General features: G+C 47.9%; 1 protein-coding gene across 1 annotated transcript in view; it reads right to left on the bottom strand.

Moving 5' to 3' along the window:
• PAPPA2 (pappalysin 2) overlaps nt 1-17,216 on the bottom strand; it is a 186,007-nt gene that overhangs the window by 148,111 nt on the left and 20,680 nt on the right. The window contains exon 2 of the mRNA XM_053663686.1: nt 12,594-13,665. Coding sequence (XP_053519661.1) covers nt 12,594-13,665 — 1,072 coding nt within the window. The remainder of the gene's footprint in view (nt 1-12,593; nt 13,666-17,216) is intronic.

The raw sequence follows: 17,216 nt of genomic DNA, 5'->3' as shown, positions 1-17,216 counted from the left end.
AAAGGAGTAGACCAAATTATTAAGTAGGAGAGTTAGATATAACTATGAAATGTAATTCACTGAAAGTATTAGGCTTCACATGGAGTCAGTGTGAATGATCGTCCCTTTAATATTGAACAGTGACTGCCCGAAAATGATGCCACATGTTCAGCGTTAATGGTAAGGTCGCTGAATAAATGGCAATTATTATTATTATAGTTATTGTCCTGAATCATTTTGTGCTATATAACAAATGCAATTCTCTGCTACCCTTTTCCCCCCACCTAATACTCTCTTCCTGCTGGTCTCCACTATCCATGTTTCAAGAGCAACTTCAAAGCCCCACTTCTCCCCAAATGAGCTCCCCAGTTGGGGAGAGCTGGACACACACATGACTCTTAGAATGATTGTTCTAGTGACCGTACAGGCTCAGCTTGGGGGTCAGGATAGATGGAGACTAAAGCAGAGAGACAAGTTGGTTAGTTCCTGTAGATGAGTAGATAGAGCACTTGGCTTTATCTTCAGTAACTTTGTTAGGAACTGGATGTATTAATAATGAGTGAATAAAATGAATGAGATGCAAAAGAGGCCAGTATGACTTTTCCAGTATTCCCTTTACCCTGGCTCCTGATCAAGCAGGGAGAAGTTCAAATACCCTCCTCGAAGGGAGTCAGGGTCATTCTACTGTCTTACTCATCACTGCTCTCCTCCCCAAACTTTGGATGTGTCCCGGGCTGCCAGTGTTCCTCATAAAACCTGCTGCCTAGAGCTGAGTCCAGACCCCAGACAGAGTGACTCGGGCTGCGTCCACAAGGTGCGCCCCTTCCAGCCATCTGAGCGTGCTCTCCCTGCCCATGGCGGGCTTTCATTGGCTGTACCACGCTCTTGCTTCATATGAAGCTTATGGTTCTATTTTTTCACACTGACTGCTAAAAACACAAATATCCAGCAGCTTGGTTCGCATTTCTCATATTCTAAAATCTAAGTCCACCCCTATAAATTTCTATGGTGTTGTGTTGAGCCCAACATTCACCCTTAAAATTTTTAATCTCTAACTGTCATTGACCTAAGTGCTATGACACCCGCAACTCTGTAGCACGATGCAGCTGGCAGTTCTAACTGAGCACAAACATGCGTGGTACACCTGGGCCTCCCTGGACAGCACCTTGTTTTTACTTCTTAAAAAAATGTAAAGATTTTGTTTATTTATTTTCAGAGAGAGGAGAAGGGAAGGAGAAAGAGAGGGAGATAAATAGCTATGTGTGGTTGCCTCTTGAGAGTCCCCTACTGAGGACCCAGCCTACAACCCAGGCATGTGCCCTGACTGGGAATCGAACTGGTGACCCTTTGGCTCACAGGCCAGCACTCAATCCACCGAGCCACACCAGCCAGGGCTGAAGAGTACATTTTTTACAAGCAGAGTAGAGAGGAGATGTTCATTGTACTCAGCCTTGCACTTTTGCACTCACATATGAGAGAGGTGAGATAGGGCACGGATTTCCTGTGGGTCAGGGTGATCAATTAATCACCTGCTAGACATCTCCTGCAGGATGCCCACCCCCTCCTCAAACTTACTGCTGAACCTAAATGCAATGTGTCACCAAACACTTTTGCTAATGAAGTGTTTTCACTTTGCAAAGCACTTTCGACAGTTATTATCTCATTCGACCTTCATGATACCCTTTCACGGTAGAGTCTTCTCTATACCTTCTCCACCAGCAATACCAACCCTCAAGTCACTCTGCCGATCGAGCCCTTCTGCAGCTTCCCAACTCATCAGAAGTAAAAGCTAAAGCCCCTACAACGGCCTGCCAGGCCTGTGACAGTGGGAAACCATAAAGCGCACACAAGGAAACAAGGCACCATGAGCAAGAGTCGGCACAAATAACAGGTTACAGAGTCAGGTGACCTGACATAAATATAAAATATGCTAGATGTAGTTTCAATGAAACTTCTTATTCTGTAGATTCACACGCACCTGTACTAAATATCCTTTGCCCAGTTTCCTCTAACGTGAACACCTTGAAACAAACTATAATACAGTATCACAACCAGGATGCTGACATTGATATGATCTGCCAATTTTGTTTGGATTTCCACAGCTTTACTATACTAATTGGAGTGTGTGTGTGTGTTAAGTTCTATGCAATTTTATCATATGTAAGTTACCCAAAGTATAAACAAGAAACAGAAATTGACTTTAAAATGACTAGGCAGATATAAAAAAGAAATAAACAGGACTTCTGGAGATGAAAAGTACAGTAATAAAAATTAAAGATTAGTGAGTTCTAAGAGCGTGTTTGCCAAACCTGAGCATCCCCTACATGAGGAATCCAGGAACAGTGGCTCCCAGTGCAGCCCTGAGGGTTGGAGACTGACAAACTGAACAAACGTTAAGAGACTTGTATTGAGTGAGAAGGGATAATGTATATTTAATAGGAAATCCAGGAAGAGATCATGGAAAAATGAGAGAAGATGTAGTGGAAGAGATGTGACTGACACCTCCTCAACCACGACAATAGCATGACGAACCATGACGAACCTCGAATGCAGCAGGAAAGTCCATGTCACAGTGTCACTGCGGCACTTTGGAGCACTGAAGACGAGAGACTGAGAGAACAGCCAAAGACACTGAGTGAATGACAGTTAGACACACAGCTAACTTTTGAACAGTATCAAAGGAAACCAGGAGACTGTCGTATAATACGATATATTGATAAGAGAAAGCAAATAGCCTCTATCTAAAATTGCATGACTGGAAAAATTATCTTTTAAGTTTGGTAAAATAAAAACATTTTTGTAGAGTGAACATTTAAAAATATATGACTAGAAAACAATTTAATAAAGAAAACTGCAGGAGAGAGAGAGGGAGGAAAGGAGGGAGGAGGAAAGGAGGGAGGGAAGGAGGGAGGGAGGGAGGGAGGGAAGGGAAGGGAGGGAGGGAAGGGAGGAGGGAGGGAGGGAGGGAGGGAAGGGAGGGAGGGAGGGAGGGAAGGGAGGGAGGGAGGGAGGGAGGGAGGGAGGGAGGGAGGGAGGGAGGAAAGAAAAGTCTTCCAGGTGTAAGCAAACTGATCCCAGAAGGAAGAGCTAACGTTCCTGAGAGATGGTGGCTCTCAAACCAGCTGTACATTAAAACTGATGCCTGCCCACCTGTGGACAGGTACCTCTGTATACATATATACCCATGACTCCCAACTCCTTCCTGTCCAGAGATATTGGCCCAACACCAAAAGCCTTCCTGATACAGCTTTTCTAATTTTCTTTCTTCCTCTTCCCCAGGAAACGTCCCTGCCTGTCCAGTTGTTCTTCTCATAGTGGCCTAAATGTGTCTGCACGTGACTGTCCTTTGGTTTGTATCTTTGCCTTTGCCTAATAAGCTCTTTTCCTGCTCTTAACTATTCATGGTTTAAGGAACCTACCTTATATAACAAGCTTTCTAAATACTCAGCCCTCAGTATGTTCCCCTTTCTTTCCCTCATCTCCTCAGGTATACGGTCTCTGAAACAACCATTTATAACTAAAGCAAGCAAATATTTGTTATACACCTACTGTAGACAAAGCACTTTGCTGGACATGTAAGAGTTACACCTGATAGACAGACTAGGACGGCTGTCAATAACACAGACTCTGAAATCAGACTTTAACCCTGATTCTGCCACTGCATGATGACTGTTATGGAATTCTCTAAATCTTCATTTTTTCTATAAAATGGAGATAATCAAAATATCTGCCTCTTGGAGCTGTTGTGAGCATTAAATGAGATAATTCATGCAAAGGGCTTTGTTTCATTGGTAAAATTGATAGATGATAGACAGACAGCCAGACAGACAGACAGAAGGAATAGCAAGGTCTGAGGGCTGAGGAAAGGGGCCATACCGGGAATTCCACCTGCCAGGATTCCATTCCTGGGCAGTAACAATGAAAGCCCAGCTCACACCCCCAGGTGTGTTGGTGCTCCGGTGAGAGAGGACCAACCGTCCTGGGAACCCCCAAGTTCTCCCCGTAGCCCTGCTCTGCTGGCCACAGCTGCCGGAACTGGAAACCTAAGACTTCTGGCCTGACATATAAATATTGGCCTGAGTCAATTCACACTATTTCTAGAAGTTGAACCAAGGTTCCACAAGGAACTGAGACAAGTAGCGTTAAGACATGAATCGGAAGAGAAGACAAGGCAGGAGTCCCCGCCAGCTGAGTTTAGTTTTACACTCAAGCTGTGGGAGGACGGGAACTGTGAGTGATCCAGCAAACTGAACAAGACGCCACCCACGGCGCAGGTGCACCGAGATGTGGGAAGCCGGACCTGCCTCCACCCGCTGCAGCTCCACCTCCAGCCCCTATGTAACTGCACGGCCAACTCACCGTCTTTGGTTAACTTGAATGAGTCTCTGTTCCTCACAACCGCAAATGCCTAACAATCTGCACCATCACTTCCAAGAGGCTGCATCTGATTGGAGGAAGCTGCATCCCGTTCTGGGCCGCTTCACTCTTCCTGTCCATCCCCGTCTCCCTGGCTAATGAGGATTCATCTAACTTCCTGCCTACTATGATTATTTCTCAAATCTTCAAAACTGACTCCACGTTTCATACTTTCAGAGCCACGTGGAAACTTAGCTAGCTACTCAAAACGAGATCACAAATAGAACTGTCTGTAGCCTTTCCCACCCCAACTAATACACTCACGCTGTCATGGTTGGTTACCTTGTTACTTTACTTACTCCCAGACATGCAGTGGTACCACAGTAAGGAGATGAGTTGGATGAACTAGGTTCTGCATAGTCCCTTCTTCGGCACAAAGCAGCCCATCCTTCCCTGCCCAAACCCTTGCCCAACGCTGTCATTCCCCATAGGTCATCAATTTTTAGTTTGCATATATGTTAATTCATCCTTCCAATGTCACAAGAACTACGAACAAAGAGCCTCAAGTCTTATGTAAGAGACAGAAAGCACTGGGTAGTCACAAAACGGCATGACGAACATGTACCCGGGCAGGGGTTGGCCAGCTCTTACGGTAAAGGGCCAAACAGTAAACATTTTAGGGTTTGTGGGCCCCTTGTCTCCACTGTAACTACACAAGTCTACCACATGAAAGCGGCCGTAGACAATGTGTAAACAACAAGATGCCAATGAAAGTGCATTCCGATAAAATTGTATTTACAAAAACAGGTGGTAGGCTAAATTTGGTCCATGGGCCAGGGTTTGCCAACCACCATACTCGGGCAAGAACATTCCTTCGCTCGACAATTATTTGCTGAACACTTCTTAGTCTACTCTCGCTGCTCTGAGTGAGAGGGTGAAATAGCAACCGAAACACACAAAAGCCTCCTCGCTGATGAAACTTACATGCTGGTGGAGAAGGTGGGCAGGAAGCAAAATTTTGAAAATATGTAGCACGTTAAAGGTAAATTCTAAAAAAGAGAAATGAATCAGGAAAGCAACCACATAGAGTCAGAGGAGTGTGAGAAATTTTAGACGAGGTCACCAGAGAAGGCTCCGCCAAAGGTGACTTAGAAGAAGGACTGGAAGGAAGTGGGAAAACCAGCCACGTGGAAATCTGGAGGGAGAACATCCCGGCAGAGTGAAAAACCACTGAAGAAGTTCATGTGGTTGGAGTGTGTCTGTCAAGTCCAGGGTGGCGAGCAGGCCAGTGTGGCTGGAACGGAGCAACGAGAATCAGGCGAGCAGGGGAGGCCCCAGAACCAACTGGGGCCCATCCAGTGGTGCCCCACGGGTCATAGCAGTACTATTGGCCTTGAGTCTGAGTGAGCTGGGAAGCTGCTGGAGGATCCTGGGCGGAGGGATGAGCTGATTGGAGTTCTGCTCCAACAGGATGACTCTGGCTGCTTGGCTAAACACAGACAGGGGAGGTGTGCAAGGGGAAAAGTGAGGAGACCGGAGAGGAGGCCACCGTAATGATACAGGTGAGGGACGATGGGGCCTGAGCGGAGTGGTGACCAACCACAGGGGGTGGGGAGCAGTACACATGAGACAGCAGCTGATTCCTGTGCGAGGACAGAAAGGCATGTTTCTAGGGTGGAGGAAGTGACACGCAGGAGACACCCAAGTACCAGGCTGGGGCTCCTGGTGAGAAGCCAGAGACACACGGGGGTTCAGGAGACCGATGGGTCAGCAGCTTCCTCCAGAGGGTGACACTCTGTTGAAACGAATCCTCAAAAACGACAAAAGCCTGATGCCCGGACAAACTGCAGGCTCCACACCTCCCCAGGTGACTTCTCCGAGTTAGGCGAAGGCCCAGCTGTGGGGCCCACACTCATCTCCACAGGAACATATAAACAGGTCTCCTGGAGAAATGACACGTCTGCGAGTGGTGGCTGTTTCTTAGGTCCCTGGCCTGAAGCTCGAGGAAGGGATCCGTCCCTCAGTGCGACCATCTGAGACAGATGGCACCTGGCCAGGGAACCAGGGTTGGTGCCCCAACTCCTAGGAATAGCCCCTGGTGCCTTGAACTAGGATGTACTCAGAGACCAGAGTCTCTCCTAAAAAGTTTCTAGAAAATATTTTGAACCCAGATACAACACATGGCTGGCTTGTAAATCTGCCTCTTTGGCTACAAAATAACCATGAAAAGGAGAAAAACCACCTCTGCCCACTCACCTGGGAAGGAAAGTTCTCTGAGCCAGGTGCACAGAGAGACTGTGGGTTTTCTGTACTGTGTGATGTGTACCCGTTGGACCTGGGGGGAAATGGGCCTGTTGGAAAACTGACAGGAGACCCTTCCATCTACAGGCAAACTTTCTGAGCTCACCTGGAAGGCGTTCTCCTTTTTATTACCCCCTAATCTCTCGGCTGGGTGAAATGAGCGTGAGGTGAGTCTTGTCTCTTTAGAGTGCACTGTGGACACGTTGGGAAGTGCTGTTCCATTTTAAAGTTTTGCTTCCATGTCTCTACTCTCTGCCCTCTTCCACCCCTTACACTTATTTTCCCTGCGTGTGGGTTTTTTTTTTGTTTTTTTTTTTTTTTTTTTTTTTTGGCTACAGGGAACTTTGAATCCCAACTTCAAAAGGAACCTGTGACGAAGCCTGGCCGATGTTTCCCAGACCCACCACTGCAAGGGCCCGGCCCAGCCAGGCCTTTGGCCGCACGGCCCGAGAGGGTGGGCGAGCAAAGCACAGCTGTTCCCCAGCGTCCAGGTCCGGGCAGCACTGGGTTCTCCACCCGTTCCCTTGGGAGCCGCGTGCGCATCTGCCCTCCTGCCCCGGGATAACACGTCCTGCAGTGCCCGACTGTGGGTGCCACTGTCTCTGCGCCCATGCCTGGAGGACCCTTCAGAGGAAAGTGGGCCACGTCCCAGCATGGCTACGAACGGCCGTCCGCTGCCCTCAGATGCCCCAGCAGCAAAACTCAGGGGAGAAAGCAAAGAAGAGATAGTGAGTCACCGACACATGGCGACCTTAGCCCACCACGGGCTTCCGAAAACACACGGAGGGCGCACCCTGGTCAGCCTCACAGCGTGGTCTGACACTCGGTGATGGATGGTTGCTTCGACTGTGCTCGGCCACCCCAGCCATTTGTTTTCATTCGGCGCCTTTCCCCTGTGTGATAACAACATTATGAAATCCAACACACAGAAACCAGTTCTGCCGGGCACCGAACTCCACTCTGATGGGGAAGGAGAGGAGGAGCAAGGGATGGAAAGTCGGTTCAGCAGCAAAGGACCCGTCACCTCTGAGACATCGTTTCAGAAAGAAAAACAACAGGAACAATTCACAACCAAAAAGAAGCCAAAGTCTCCCAGGGTCAGGAGAACTGAGTTTCCCTGAGGGCAGAGAGAGTCCCTTGGCTTGCCGTCCTAGGATGTGTCACAGGAGTGCCCAGTGACATTTGTGACTGTCCTCTGATGGAGTCCCTTCCTTCCTCAGTTCTTGCAGACCCTCTCTTAGGGCAGCTGCTCTGGAGAAACAGACATCTGGCCTATGTAGCCTCCCTGCCCACGGCCAAGTTCCTCTATCTCAGTAACACTGCCCAACTGGCTGGGTGACATGTCTGTAATTTACATCTCTTGACCAGTCCCAAGTCTGAGAAATACTCTCCCTTTGATAGGCCCATCTGGGTTACAGATGTTTGATGCTGGATTCTTCAGGCTCTCTCCTCCTCTGCGCCTTTGGGAGAGGAGCTTCTTTGGGCTACATTTCTGGTTTCTCGCGGGGCTGGGAAAGCGGGGACGTTGGAATGGGGTCAGTGGCTCCTACACCAATCGTTGTAGCTGCATGTTAGTGATCTACCTGTGGGTGCAGTGCCCACCTCCCAACCACCCGCACTGAGCTGTGACCTTCTGAACAGAAGGACTCGGTGCCTGGCACCCTTGGTTTTTCTCCATGAATATCCAGCAAACATTTGCTGAAGCTGAAGGCCCTTCAGAGTCTCGGTATAATGGAGTTGTGAGTTTCAGTTTTGTGATTTAATTGGAATAGCAGGGATGCTGTATAGGGGCGATTCAGTTCAGAGACCACCAAATGGCCCTCACCAAATTCTAGGTCCATGTCTCCGTGAACCCAGAGCTGGTTCTGCTGATCCGAGCTGCAGCCCCGAAACTCAGTCTATGCTCCACATTGTTTTAGTGCCTCGGCCTGGGTTTAAACCCAGGGAATGTACATGAAGTAACCAACCCCCTCCGCTAGTTGTTAGCACTTACTCTTTGTTTTTTGTTTTTTTAATTTGTCCCTCTGCTTACTGTATCTGGCACAACATGAGAATAACTGTTTTTCAAAATATGGTACTTGCCAAAAAGAGTTATGAAAAACACTCAATATTTTTAATAATAAAACTCACCACAATGACTACAAGGCAGAGGATGGGGGAGGGGAAGATTTCATTAAGGAATATTTTCATTATTCCTTAATGAAATAAATATAAGGGATTTAGGGATGAGAAAACTTCTCTCCACTATGTTCTGCCTTCAGATTTCTTCCTCCAAAAGAGGAAATCCAGAGATAATTACCCTTGTTAGTTCATCATAAGCATAAATGTACCAGTGTGCTTCTCACTCTGAACAAGCACTGGACACTTGAGGAAATCCTCCAACATAAAAGAAAGGCAGGAATTATGGGCGGGGGGAGAAAGCTGACTACCTGCCAACCTGACACAGTGCACCTAAAAAAATCAGAATGGGTCTCGTTTTTAGCATCAAATGAGGTTGCATCCTTATAGATTATAAATCCTTATAAATAAAAATAGATTAACACAGAAAGTCAAAGAAGGTCTTACATATGCGATGGCTAAAATAAAAATAATTCAACAGAAGAGTTGGATGATAAACTCAAGGAACTCTCCAAAAGAAAAAAAAACTGAACAAAATAACAGAGATAGACCATATGACAGGGGGAAAAAAAACAGAATAAATTCAGCAGATCCATCCTCAGGAGATTTGGGGTAGAACAGAGATCAGAAAAAAATGACTTTGTAAAAATCAAAGTATTAATCTAACAGAAATTGCCAGCAGCGAAGGACATGAGTGTTGGAACTGAATACTCAACAACAAAAAAAGTCCAATGCTAAAAAATACATGCCGTAATATCCCTAAAATAACAAGGCTAAGGCTAACATTCTAAATACTTTTTAAAAGAAAAAATAGCCCACTTTTAAAAAGGTATGCAATTATCAGCACGGAAGCCAGAGGCAATGAATAAATTTATGCGAAAATTTGAAAGCTGTTTTACAATCCAAAATTTTACACCAAGAAAAATGGTCAGTATTGTGTAAAGGCAAAATAAAAGCATTGTGCAAAATCCATTTCAAAAAGTCACCAAAAAACACCCTTTCTTAGAAAGTTACTTAAGGATGTTTTCTAGAGAAACAAGGTAGTAAATTAAGAGACAGTCATGCAATTCAGGACACAGTGGTTTCAATCCAAAAAAAAAGAGAGAAGTTCCAGGATGAAAACTGTGCAGCAGTGAGAAAGATTGAAAGTGGAGAGAAAAAAATGCAAAAGCAATTGAGGATGAAGGAGGGAAGAAGTGAAAGGGTCAGAAGATGGGGGGGGAGGGAGAGAGAGAACAGAGACTCAGGGAGTAGAGAGAGGGCGGGGAAAAGCTATGCCAGGAAAGAACACCTAACGACAAAATAATACTTTGTTCTTCAACAACAACAAACAATATTTCATAGCGATGACATTGTAAATATAACTGATTCAACTAAAAACAGTACAATAAGGATGCTGAAAAGGAGGAGGAGAAAAGCAGGAAACAATGGGAGAGTTAGTCTCGTCTTTATTGTTGTGAGAGCAAATCGATGCATAACATTTAAAGTGGATGGATCAAGTCACACAATATTTGGAGACACGGAGGTAATTACCGTAAAAGACAAGTAAAACAATTAAATGTGGGTGCAAGGCTGGAGAGTGGAGAAGGACGGGGTAAGAGTTAAGCAGGGGATTATCACTCTTCTTTACACTTTTTGATCCAACTTGATATTTTTCGCCATGAGCATTTATTACTTTGATTTAAATATTTTTAACTATCAAAAATATAAGTAGCTCCTTTTATTCCACAAGGCAAGTTTTGCTTGTAGGGATGAGAAGGTCTGAGACCCTTTTGGGTCCACAGACAGAAAGGGATGAGTTGCGATGCCAACGATGGCAGCAAGCGGAGTGAGTCACAAACAGAGACCTGGAGGAGGTCTCTGACCGCACGGATTCAGAGAACAGGGGGCCACACTCAGGAGAATGAAGCTGCCACCAAGAGAGACAGACAGCCAACTGGTTGGGCAGCAGACTAGCAGACTAGCAGACTAGCAGACAGACGGGAACAAGCCGATTTCCCTGCCATTCTGGAGATCCTAAGAGTTGGCAACCAGTATTTTTAGTGAGGTTCAGCTTCTGCTTAAGGTTATCAAAATCTAATAACCAAACCCAAACAGAATCTTTCTTATGTGACTATGTCTGGTAATGTGATCAGTTCCCCAATGTTGCTATGTAAACAAAGGCCTCCCCATCTGTCAGCTCTCCTAATGGTAACAGCAACCGATGTTCGTTTAGGACTATTTGGGGCATTGAAAACTCGGGAATTAGCAAGCACTTCCCTGTCCCTTAGTTCATCCGACTCACAGGACAACCCGAGGGTGCCAGTAACACAAACACGTGATCACCCACCCTGTACACACCTGTACATCAGCAAATGAAGCAGTGAGGCCTCTTGAATTCAATTGTGTCCCCTGCTTCCAAATCTTACACTCAGTCCTTGACACCACATGCCTGGACCACAGGCAAAGCTATGAACTGGTGTTCACTGACTGAATTACCATACACATGGTGGCCAACACACACAAAGGCAGCCATCTCAGTACCCAGTAGAAACTGCCAGTCCTCCCACCGACTCTACAGCTCAGGTGTGAGCCTTTTTATCATTTGTACAGTGGTACCAGTTATGCAGTGGGGAGGATTTGCCCACATACACAAATTGACAAGTTTACCACCCACCTCCCTCCTTTCTTATTTCCCTCCAACGCTCCCCAACCCTCACACGGACCATGCGGTGGAAATCCTCTCGCTGGCTTCTGGCCCACGGTAGACACCCCAGACCCACTCATTCATTTCAATGAACTTGAGATAAACAGGCAGGAAGGTCTGCGGCTGTTCTGGGCCCTTGGGAGCATCAGGGTCAACAAGGGCCCTGATTTCATAGAGCTGGGGAAAGATAAATACATGATTGCACAAGAAAAACACTGGAAGTGATACGTATAATAGAGAGAATTACAATTAGTTGATGTAATAATGATTGATCAGCTGATTTAAATTGGGAGATCAGGAAAGGTTGCTCCAGGAGGTGACATTTAAGTAGATATTGGAATGACAAAAGAAAACCCACCAAGGGAAGTTCAAGAAAGAGAGGATTCCAAGATAAACCAGCTAATGAAAAGCCTTGAGGCAGGGATGGGGGAGAGGGGACAGACGAGGCCAGGACAGCTGTGCAGGGAGGGTAGGAGGGTAGGGGGGAGGGTGCTGGAGGGTAGGCAAGGGCCTGCCTCTGAACCAGGCAAAGTGTCTGCATTCTATTCTAGGCACAGTGGGGGACATTTTAAGAAGGAACGACAGGATCTGATACACCTTTTACAAAGGCTCCTTCTGGATGCTGTGTGGAGAAGGGAATGTAATGGGGCCAGTGAGGAGCCCCCAGTCCTAAAGGAAACAGAGGCAAGACGCGCAACATCCTGTGTCCGTCCACAAAGCAGGTGAACTGCTCAGCCTGCACCAGAGACCAAGCACACGCGAGGCCTCTTCCTGTAACTTCTGGGGAACCTGAGGACAGAAGAGTGCTGAATGCCATCTACCTCATTTGCTCTCTGCGACAGTCCCCTGGCTTCTTCTTGTAGGCTAGGTTGTTCGGGTGCCTCAACACCTGGTGCATGTCTTCAGGAGCACTTCACACCACATACACAGCTGCCTGTGAGGGCTGGCCCTCGTCCCAGTCATCTCTGTGTCCCTAGTTACTTACCACAACACCTACTACTTCACAAAAGCACAATAATGTCTGGAGGACAGAGGCACGTTGCATCTGGGAGCTGTGTGAACCCTTTTATGTCTCCAAGAAACCGAGAGGATAGAAGGATGCTACGAATGCACCACACCGACAGGACTCCCCACACCCCGGTCCCTTACTCACCTCTTGGGCGAGTCGGGGTCAAAGCAGGTCTTGAGCACGTCTGTCACCGCGGGGTCGCAGCAGTCCCCGTCGTCGAAGTCGTTCAGCATGTTGTTGCACTCCGCGTGGCAGAGCCCATCCCGGCGGTTCCAGGAGTAGCACCGGCCCTGCAGGCGGCAGTCACCCCCGTCGTAGCCCGTGAGTGGGTGCTCGCACTCGGGGTCGCAGTGGTCATTGCCGATCTTGCTGGGCTCACAGTTGACGAGCATGACGCGGTGGCGCAGGGTGGAGTTGTGGACCCGGTGGACGCTCAGCTGCCAGGTGATGTTGTAGCGGCCGAAGGCTTCATGGAGCGCCTGGTGCTGCCGGCGGATCTGCTCCTCATTCACGGTGGGGTTCAGGCCCTCGTCGTCACAGATGTTCACCACCTGGTAGCGGATCACCTTCTCTCCTCGTAGGGGCCAATGCCTGTTGTACTGGGAGATCAGCTCCACGTTGTCACACGCCGTCTGCCCACAAAGTGGGGGCTGCAGAGGTGACAGAGTCTCGGGCTCGGGCTCGAAGCCCTGGAGAACCTCAAGCCGTGGGTACGTGTCATCTCTAAAAGGGACCCACTGCTCTTCCAGGGGCTCAAAAGTGGCGGTCAGCACCAGGGTGGTCAACTCATCCACCCCGCTTGGATGCTGAGGACTGTGCTGGAGGTGGCTTTGTGAGAGGGCCGTTGACCAGAAGACCAGTGTGCCTAAGTGTCCACGGAAATGATGCCCATTTTCAGAGCCATCCCCCGCTAGGAGCAAAGAACGGCAAGATGCCATGAATGGGCTGTTCAGGGGACCAGACTGGTCTCGACTGCTAGCCACCTGAGTGCCATCCACATACAGGGTCATCCGCTGTCCATCGTAAGTGGCTGCCACGTGCGTCCACGTGCCTGGCTGGTAGCGACTGTGGCCAGTCACGATGGTGGCCCTCTTCACGCGGTCGGTGCGAAGGGAGAAGAAGAAGCGAGCATCTTGCCTTCCCATGTCCTTCCCTGAGCGGATCCCCAGGGCCCAGCCCTTGTCACTGACGGTGTGGGAGCAGTTGTCAAACAAACCTGGGAAAGAAGGAAGGATCGGGGGGAGAAATGCCAGGTACAAAGGGGGATAGAGAAAGGGAGGAGAAAACCCATGTGAGTAGCAGGCATGAAGGTTTTTCATGGGAAAAAGTGAAGTGATACAAATTCCCCACCTGAGATGCCTGTCCAGTAGCCCTTATCACACCGTTCTGGCAACCTCTGTCCCTGACTTGAGGTTCTGGGGTTCTGAACTCATTTTGGTATTTCTATACAAATGTTGTTTATGCTGACATTAATCCATGCCTTCTCTTCCTGGCCCTTGTCCCCTTCCTTGCCCTCAAAGCCACAAGGACAGTTATAGTTTTTACAAAAGATAATGATCTCCCGTCTCCTCAAAAAGTCATTTTCTCTGCTGAATATTGAAAAGATGATTCTCCTGGGGAGAACAAGGAGCTGATGGATCAGAGAGTCCCGTCGGAGAGAAGTCACAGCCCGGATGCCAGCCCCTGCCCACTGTCCCCTCCAGTGGCTCTCTCAGGCCAAGGACACCCATCCATAAAGAACAGTAGTTCCCCAGAGTGGGCAAAATGGCACTGCCTCAGTCAAGTGACTTGTAACAATGACCATTTTATAACCCCTGATGCTCACCCTGGTGCAGAGCAGAACTTGCCCAGATAGATAAAGATGCTCACCACCCACTACTTTACCCCCTTGCTCAATGCAGGCATGAGACTTTTACGTCCAACTGAATAAACAAAGCAAGAAATGCCTGCAGATAATTAGATCATTAAAAACTTGGCAACAGGAAAGAGCAGTTTAGGCACAATGTGACCACAGGTAGGAAGGGAACCCAGCCTTAAATGCTTCCACCTCTGGTTGTGAGTCCACCTTCTCATCAAATGCACAGCTCCTGTGACTGCCCTCATCTGCAGGATGTGAATGGAGAACTATTCGATTCTCCTCTGTGGTAGGACTGAATAGCCCAGTCTGCAGTTAGACTAGAACTGCAGTCTGCTCAGACAAACCCAGATTTAGCCACCAAGTGGAACCTACAACCAGGAAGCTCCAAGATTCACCCCTCACGGGAGGGAAGGGAGAACCCTGTTTAGTCACTTGAAGGGCCGTTGTTCTACGAAATCACAAAGGGTTCGCATTCCATCTCCCTGTCACGCTCCTCCTGGAAAAAGGAATTCCACTTGGAACCAGTGAATTCAGTTCCTCAAACATTTACTGGCTCGCCCGACATGGACACTCCTCTGGTCTTTGCCCTTGAGAAGTCTCAGGGGGAGGTAAGAAACATGGAAGGTCACTTCAGTATAACGTCAGAACTCAGGTCAACAGAGACATAGGTGAGAACACAGCCGAATCTCAACCCACAAACCAGAGAGGACTTTGGGAGGGGACGAGACCCAAACCTAATCTTGAAGAGTATGTAAGAGCTGGCCAGGCCAAAGAATTACAGAGGATCATTCCCCACAGTGGGGACAGTAGGGACAAAGGTACCTGGGGTAAGAGAGGTCAAGGTAGCTTTTATATAACATAGTAGGGAGCTTGTGCTGTACAACAGATGAAACACATGGAGGTTTTTGTGCTCCCACCAAATGCTTCTGATATCCTGAGAGTACGCAGCATACTCTGTATGAAACGCCCACGGCTGCTGGCCTTGCCCTGCATGCTTGGTCCAACTGGGATTAAGACATCTGAGGAGCTTTCCAAAGTTTGCAGATGGCCGGCTGCGGCACGAGAGACACGTGAGCCGCACAAGAGGACCCACAGGCTGGCTCAGCAGACACCTATGAAGCAGCACCCACTGCCAACCCCCACACTGGGCGCTGGGGGTTTCTACAGTGACCCAGTGTGTGTTTGAAATCATGGAAAGTTCTGTGCAGTGCAGAAGACTCAGCCTAATAAACAACTGCAATGAAACACACTCACCGTTCAAAGTGTAAGTAGCGATAAGCCTCTTCATTACAATAGGAACATAATATGGCAGGAATTCTCCCTAAAGTGACTAAGTGTCGAGGATCCAGCACTGAGCCACCCCCTTCGCGATGTGATTCCTAGAAAACATCTGCCACCCAAACCTGCCTTTGATGCTAAGCCTGCCTTGCTTCCTGGTCAGACCGTCTGGGAAGGTCACGGAGACCTGAGTCCCGAGTATCCCAAGCGGTAAGTTTAGACAACCCCAGATCAGAGGTTCTGCCAGGTCACCCAGAAACACTGCTATAGTCTATCTTACAACCTGTGTTTATATAGAATGCCCACTTCGGCTGAATCTTCTAAACGGGGACATGGTGTTCTTTTTATAAATATTTCTTCCTTCACTTCTTAGCATGGAATGATATCTCACCTGTGTACAGTACTTGAGCTTTCCAAAGCAACCTTGTGTAAACTATCACTCAAGCAGTAAGACATCCTCTGAGCTAGGCAAGACGAGCATCGCCAGCCTTATCACACAGATGAAGACTCCGAGGCTCTCAGAGGTCTGCTGTCAGGCTGGGTGCAGAAAGAACCAAGGCGCCACCACTGGGAGCCCAGGAGAGTTGGCTGTGGTGCGAATGACACCACGCATGGTGGTTACAAGCAGGACTCAACCAGAGGCGCCAGTCCCCAGTCCCCCACTGACATGCTGGGTGACCTCGGAAAAAAAATGTATCATCTTGCTGAGCCTCAGTGTACTCATTTGTAGATCGCACCTGTAATCTACAGGTGCACCTGTAATTTACAGATTTGCACCTGTAAATGAAACTTGTGCATCACTGGTCTGCTCTTCAGCATCCTTCAACCATACGCCGAGATCACAGAAGACCTACCTCATGAGGTTACTGTGAAAAATCTTCGCACAGTACCTAACTGATACTAAGTGACTAAGAAACACAAACTACGGTGCTGAGAAGGCATGTGAAGAGCAAGTGTTGAAGGAGAAGCAAGTGAGATGTAAAACCAGCGTTTTGCTGCTTCATGTTGGACGACCAGTCCTCTGAAGAAAAACCAACTAATCCTGATTGGCAGCCTTTGCCAATTTCTGTGGTATAAATGCTACCCCGTGGGGCAATCTGAAGATACCAATGTGATGTCGCTGACACGGGGTTCGGAGAGATGGGCATCATCGGCCCTGGCAAGCCAGTCTGGGCCAGTTCCACCACTGCGAAGACTAATAAGAAAAGCAGCTCTCGGTGGCCCAGTGTCTCCTTCCCCCTCTGACTGCTGAAGTACTCGTGGCTGCTTTGCTGGGGATCTGATTTTTTTTATCATTTAAAAGAGATTAAATGTGACTTCAAAATTTACCATAAAGCTATAATGATCAAGGTAGTATAGTACTTTAAAAAAATCAACAAATAGATCATTGACACGTAACAGAGAGTCCAGAAACAACCCTCACAAATACAGTCTGCTGAGCTCTGATCAGGAGCAAAGAACACAGTAGAGCAAAGACAGTTTCTTCACAAATGGTGCTGGAGCAACTGCACATTCACATGCAAAGAGGAGAGGGAGAGGGAGAGGGAGAGGGAGAGGGAGAGGGAGAGGGAGAGGGAGAATCTAGACACAGATCTTATATAAGGCCTGTCCAGAAAAAAGTCCTGCCATTG

Source organism: Artibeus jamaicensis, unplaced genomic scaffold (assembly GCF_021234435.1).
Source record: "Artibeus jamaicensis isolate MK-2021 breed Jamaican fruit bat unplaced genomic scaffold, CSHL_Jam_final contig_327, whole genome shotgun sequence".
NCBI classification, from domain to species: domain Eukaryota; kingdom Metazoa; phylum Chordata; class Mammalia; order Chiroptera; family Phyllostomidae; genus Artibeus; species Artibeus jamaicensis.
This window is presented reverse-complemented; position numbering and strand designations above follow the sequence as displayed.